At 53.9% G+C, this 6,299-nt stretch overlaps 1 protein-coding gene across 10 annotated transcripts in view; it reads left to right on the top strand.

Moving 5' to 3' along the window:
- Positions 1-5,884, top strand: part of TPRA1 (transmembrane protein adipocyte associated 1) — a 14,220-nt gene extending 8,336 nt beyond the window's left edge. For 8 of the 10 annotated variants that reach the window (XM_025046474.1, XM_025046475.1, XM_025046468.1 and 5 more), the window contains 8 exons: positions 2,058-2,243; positions 2,337-2,409; positions 2,521-2,600; positions 3,164-3,274; positions 3,408-3,468; positions 3,631-3,733; positions 3,810-3,890; positions 5,208-5,884. In XM_025046474.1, coding sequence (XP_024902242.1) covers positions 2,058-2,243; positions 2,337-2,409; positions 2,521-2,600; positions 3,164-3,274; positions 3,408-3,468; positions 3,631-3,733; positions 3,810-3,890; positions 5,208-5,451 — 939 coding nt within the window. In that variant the 3' untranslated portion in view covers positions 5,452-5,884. The remainder of the gene's footprint in view (positions 1-2,057; positions 2,244-2,336; positions 2,410-2,520; positions 2,601-3,163; positions 3,275-3,407; positions 3,469-3,630; positions 3,734-3,809; positions 3,891-5,207) is intronic. The other 2 variants (XM_006911436.3, XM_006911439.3) reach the window with 2 other exon arrangements.
- Positions 5,885-6,299: the final 415 nt, after the last annotated feature.

The raw sequence follows: 6,299 nt of genomic DNA, 5'->3' as shown, positions 1-6,299 counted from the left end.
ACTTTGGAGCTGGGAGGGTGGGGTCAGTTCAATCAGACCATAGAAGGATGGTGGTCCCTGGAAGGAAACTGAGGAACCACTACTGGAGGGAAGAGGAATGGATGCTAGGTGGGGAAAAAATACCAATGAGCCTCCACCTGTCCATTTGTCCATCCATGCACACATTCTATAAGACCTCTTTGGAGCATACTTCCTACCCGTTGGGAGAGCCTGCATTCTCCTTACTTAGTGGTCCTGGTGGCTGTACCTGTGGAGAGATAGCAGGGCTGTGGTTGAGAAGGCAGCCCAGGATTAGACCCCAGATATTGACTGTCCAACTCCCTTCAGGTCTCAGGCCTGAGTGATTGGAGTCCTCCTCTCTCTATGCCTCTCAGCTAATACTGCTGGAGAGCTGAGTGGCTCCCTGGTCTCTCTTTTGTGGCCTGGGTCAGAACTCCCCAGTCAGAGGAGTGAGCAGTGACCAGACAGAGAGGCAGATCAGAGGAGGTTGTGGGGAACCATGGAGGCCATTTCTCCCCAACCCCCGGCATAAGGTAGTGGTGGGAAGGGGTGGAAACCAAGGTCTGCTTTCTTCTCTGCTCTTTCCTACTGCCTCTCTGACCATTTACTTGTTTGTGTATTTATTCAACAGATATTAAGCACCCGTTGTATATCAAGCAGATGCCTTTTCTGAAGGAGTTGGCAGGGAAAAGGGACCCAGGGCCAATGCCCGGGAACATGAGGCAGGGCCAAGGGAGTCAGCACTGGCCTTGCTCTCTTCTTGGGGATTTCATCCTTGAGAGGAGGCAGTGATAAGAATGCACTTGGGCAGACCACCTCTGAACCCCAGCTGTGCTGAATGACCTTGGGCCAGTGGCTTGACTTCTCTGTTCCCTCCTACATGATGTGTGTTAGATTTGCTTTAGCTCGAGGTGCTCCTATGAGCACCAAATGACAGCGTGCATAGCTCCTGCCTGGCAAGGGTTTGGCATACAGTAGGGACAGAGCAGTTTGTTGCTTCTGCAGCTTGCCCTGCTGAGTGATGTTGGCCTCCCCAAGGCTCAGACATGGCTTTTATGGCACAAAGGATGGAGTGTGTATGAATCTGGGCTCTTTTGTTTGTATGTGTCAGAAAACCAAACTTAAGCCCACAGAAGCTGGAAAGAATATATTGATTGAGAAAGTGACAAGTCCCAGAGCTTTGGGCACGGCTGGATTCAGGGGTTCAGTGATGCTGTCTGGCTCTGTCTCTGTCTTTCTCTCAGCTTGGCGTCTGATGACCCTGTCTCTAGCAGTCTCCGCACTCATGGCACTCAGGCAGCCCCAGCAGCTCCGAGTTTGCATCCCCTCAACTTCCTTTCCCAGTAACTGCACCGGATGTCCTGGCTTGCCTCTCACTCAACTTCCTTGGGTCTCGCACCCCATTCCCAAACCAGGAGAATGGCATATGTGAATGGCCAGCACTAGGTCACAGGCTAGTCCCTGAAGCCAGGAGTGGGGAGGCCAGCCCTTTCCAACCATGTGAAGGAGGAGGTGGGGAGAGGACTGAGGATATTTCCAGAGGAAAGGATGGATAGTGGGCCAACAAAAGCCACAGGTGCCCAGCACAGGGACTTCTTCAATATCCGCTGGTGTGTGCGGCACCTTTCCCGGGATCTGTGATGCCTCTTCCTTGTGGCCTCCTTTCCCCCAGCCCCCATGTCTCAGAATTAAAATCCTTAATATGACCAGACTAATGCAGATGTGAACCTAGCCCTTACTGAGTGTCAGGCATTCTTCTGCTACATTTATTTATCCATTTGACCCCACCTGCTGGATGCAGTAGGTGTTGCTGTTACCTTAATTTCTTAGATGAGGAAACAGGCATAGAGGTGCAGTTACTTGCCTGAGGTCACAGAGGCAGGAAGCAGTAGAGCTGGGATGTGAACCCAGGCAGTCTGGCTCTACCATGTCCCCCTGCTAACTATTCTGAGACTGTCAGTGTAGCTCGGATGTTGAGGCCCAGGAGAAGAGGACCAGGGCAGTGGAGGGTCTCCCTGCCTCTGGACTTGTTTCGCTTGGGATCTCTTTTGTTCTAGAGGAATCAGCACCTGCAGATATGGTATGTGGGTTTGCTGCTCCTACAGCTCCCAGAGGCCTCATTCTCCGACTCCACCACACCCCCTCTCACCCATCAGGTGTTCGTGGTGGCGCTGGTGGGCATCGCCCGGGCTGTGGTGTCCATGACAGTCAGCGCCTCAGATGCTGCAACTGTGGCTGATAAGGTGTGGCTGGGCCTGCCAACAAGGGGGGTGCTGGGTGCTGGGGAGAGGGGTGACTGGGGCCCCAGGCTGACACTCTGCCCACTCTGTGTCCAGATCCTGTGGGAGATTACCCGCTTCTTCCTGTTGGCCATCGAGCTGAGTGTGGTTATCCTGGGCCTTGCCTTTGGTGCGTCTGCTGCTGGGGCCAGTGCTCTCCCCGCCCCTCCCTGGCTAGGGCCTGCCCTCACCATGGTCACCTGGGCTGGCTCCTGCTGACTGAACAGCACATTTCTTCCAGGTCACCTGGAGAGCAAGTCGAGCATCAAGCGGGTGCTGGCCATCACTACGGTGCTGTCCCTGGCCTACTCTGTAACCCAGGTAAGGTTGGTGAGGTGGGACAGGGTGGCCTCGGGGACTTCCTGGAGGAGGCCTATAGTCAGTGAGGGCCAGGTACCTACCAACTTCTGGTCCTGGATCAGGGTTTGAATGTTAATCATGTATAGTGTTCTCAAACTTTAAATGCATCTAAAGAATTACCTGGGATGTTTGTTGTTAGCAAAGTAGGTTCTGGGGCCCCCTCAGAGTCTCATTCAGTAGGTCAGGGTTGGGGAGGGGAGGATGCCCAGAACCTACTATTTTAACAGGCAGCCCAGGTAGGAGGATGCAGGTCTGCAGACCACACTGAGAGCCTTGCTTCCAGAGATCTTTCTTAGATTGGGGCAAGAGCTGCCCCTTGCCTCAGTCTTGGCCTGTTCTGGGTGCTGGGGCTAGATGGGCAGGGTATGGCTGGAAAGCAGGTAAGGCAGGAACTTCTGAGGGCCAGGCCTGGGCTGGGTCCGGTGGGGTGGAGAGCTTCAGGGCTCTGTATCACGGAAAGCCCCAGGAAGGGGGCTTTCCAGGTGGCAAGAGCCTGTGAGATCCTCCCCTGCCTGCCCCTGCAGGGGACGCTGGAGATCCTCTACCCTGATTCCCACCTCTCAGCTGAGGACTTCAACATCTATGGGCATGGAGGCCGCCAGTTCTGGCTGGTCAGCTCCTGCTTCTTCTTCCTGGTGAGGCAGAGGGTGGGCCCCAAGCCTGAGTACCTAGGGGTGGCAGGGTGAGCCGGAGCCTGGATGCCTTGGTACGTCTAGCTCTGGGCCTCGTACTCCCAGCATCCTTCTCATTCCCACTCTGTATCTGCAGGTGTACTCTCTGGTGGTCATACTTCCCAAGACTCCGCTAAAGGAGCGCATCTCCCTGCCTTGTGAGCAGCTCTGGGACACAGCTGGGCACGGGGGTGGTGGTGGGTCTGTTTGGGCCACTGTGGCCTGGAGATGGAGAGGCGTGGGTGGGAGGCGAGAGGGAGGCCTCCCAGGGGCTCAAGGGGTGGAGGAGAGGGCAGGACCTCATTTCCCTCACCCTCCAGCGCGGAGGAGCTTCTACGTGTACACAGGCATCCTGGCGCTGCTCAACCTGCTGCAGGGGCTAGGGAGTGCGTTGCTCTGTGCTGACATCATCGAGGGGCTCTGGTAGGTGAAGCAGAGGGCGCCGGGAGGGGGAGGACCTGCCAATGAGGCTCACTCTGACCCGCTTCCCTTCTTCCAGCTGTGTGGACGCCACCACGTTCCTCTACTTCAGCTTCTTTGCACCCCTCATATACGTGGCCTTCCTCCGGGGCTTCTTCGGGTGAGTTCTTCCACAGGGGCTTACTGGGCTGGTGGACTGGGGCTCCTAGTGGAGCTCCGCCCACAGTCCTGGGTTGGAGGGCTGTGGGCGCCCCCGTGTGGCTTCCAGAAGAACCGCGCCGTCTGCATTCTGTGGCATAGAACAGTGTCTTGAGCCTCCCTGTTCCCTGTGGAGGTGCAGGTTTCATCAGGACAGAGGAGGCAGATGGAGTTTGTATATTTACATACACATGTATACATATACACACATGCACATATGCACACTCGTCCTCACATATACATGCATATATACACATATACATGCATATATGTATATAACATGTATTTACATATATACACATATAAACAGACACACACGTACATATAATATATGCAACACCCACAGACATATACATTTTCCCCACAAGAGAGAAAGTGGCTATGCACATCGTTCTACAGTTGCTATATTTCATTTAAGAATAGATTAGTCCATTCCTTCAGCATACTTTCACACTGCTGTAGCCCCGCACACAATCAGGAAGAAAGTAGACACAAATGTACATGCAGCTTGTATTCTAGCTGGGGGCAGTTGGGGAGCGGATCAGGATTGGGGGGAGTCTGGTATACATTTGAGCATGAGATGGGGTGTACTTTTGTACACATGTGTGTTCGGAGGTGTGTCAAGGAGACAGGTGAGACATATGAGATTGAGGGATAGACCCTAGGCCTCTAAGGTGATGGATACAAGGGCATTTTTCCCCAACATCCTTCTCCACCTTCCAGGTGTGAGGGTAGGTTGAGGCATCTTCTTCTCACATGGAAATGCTGAGCGAGGGCTTTAGAGATGGAGTGAAAAGGACTAGCTTTCTCTCAGCCCAATCCCAGTCTGTTCTCAGGCTCCTGTTTGTAAATTGGGTACAATGCTTTCTCTCTCAGAAATGATCCTAAGGGTTGAAGGATCAGGTGAGTAAAGAGTGGGTAGTATAAGAGCTGCAGGGGTGGAGGTTATGGCCAATGCTTGCTGAGCACATTTGGCCAGGTATTGTTTCAGCCTGTTTACCCTCCACAAAGAGCCTTTGAGGTCGGGGTTGTTGCATGCATTTTGGGTGAGAAATGACACAGAAGCTCTACAGCCAAGCTCACACAGCCAGGAGGTGGAGGAGGAGGCTGGGTTTTAGTCCTATTAGACTCTACAGACCAAGTAATAGGGACCTCTGGGCAGGTGTTAGGCAGCCATTAACGTATTTCCTCCTGGTCTTATGGCCTCATTGCCCGGCGAGGGAGGGCCTTTCCAGACTCAAACAGTGGTACTCCCTTGCCCCTCTGTCCTCCCTATCAGCTCGGAGCCCAAGATCCTCTTCTCCTACAAATGCCAAGTGGACGAGACTGAAGAACCAGATATGCACCTTCCCCAGTCCTACGCTGTGGCCCGGCGAGAAGGCCTGGAGGCGGCGGGTGCTGCCAGCACACAGTTCGACTCAGCTGGTGGGGTGGCCTACCTGGATGATATTGCTTCCATGCCCTGCCACACCGGCAGCATCAATAGCACGGACAGTGAGCGCTGGAAGGCTCTCAATGCCTAAATGTGGCTGCCCTGGCTGGAAGGTGTGCTGGGGCCTGTGGAGGGCAGACCAGACAAGAGGCCAGGGAATATAGAGTTCCCAGAGGAGGACAAGGTCACGGGAGTTTGTGTGTATAGCAGACCTATGCAGGCCTTGTCTTGCTCTCTGGGCCCCCAATTGCCCTTGGCCACCTTTGCTCCACCTGGGGGCCACCACCCCTTCCGCATGTCCTTGCCTTGCTCAGTGACATGGCCCAGACTTTGATCTCCCAGGGCCAGGCCTGGCTAGGCTGGCTGAGGGCACCACCTTTCTCCAAAGGAAAAAGCCTGGGTATCCAAGACTGGTCTGCCCCCCCGCCCCCAAGTGCTTTGGCCTCCTCAAAGCCCACTCTGGCAGGTGGGCTGAAGTGTGTATATTTTCTTGATTTATTTTTTAATAAAAAGGAAAAAGAGCAGAAGGTGTTGCTGTGGAGGTTCTTCAGGAATAGAGGCCTGGTTCCTTTTAGGAGCCCAAGGGCTAGGTTGTTCAAAGGTCCTAGCAAGTCCCTCTAGGGGCTCAACCAAGGAACACTGGCTAGTGCGCAGGCCCTGCTGGCCATTGGGAGGTAGGGAGAAGTTGTGGAGGAGACAGATGTGGAAAAAACTGTGGTTTCTCTGGGCTGTCTCCTCGCCCTGTTGAGGAGTGTGGGATTGCAGTAAGCCTTACGGGTCCTGTCCTTTTTCTGCTCCTATTGCCCTGTTGACTTGAGCTAGCCACTTCCCCTCCCCCAGCTCTAGTTTTACCATCTGTAAAATGGGAATAAGAAAGCCTGTGTTGCAAGGGTTTTTGTAAGGACTGGAGTATAGTAAGTGTAAATAGCTGACATTTGG

Source organism: Pteropus alecto, unplaced genomic scaffold, assembly GCF_000325575.1.
Source record: "Pteropus alecto unplaced genomic scaffold, ASM32557v1 scaffold124, whole genome shotgun sequence".
NCBI lineage: Eukaryota > Metazoa > Chordata > Mammalia > Chiroptera > Pteropodidae > Pteropus > Pteropus alecto.
Note: the sequence above shows the minus strand (reverse complement) of the source record. Positions and strands in the feature narration are given on the sequence as shown.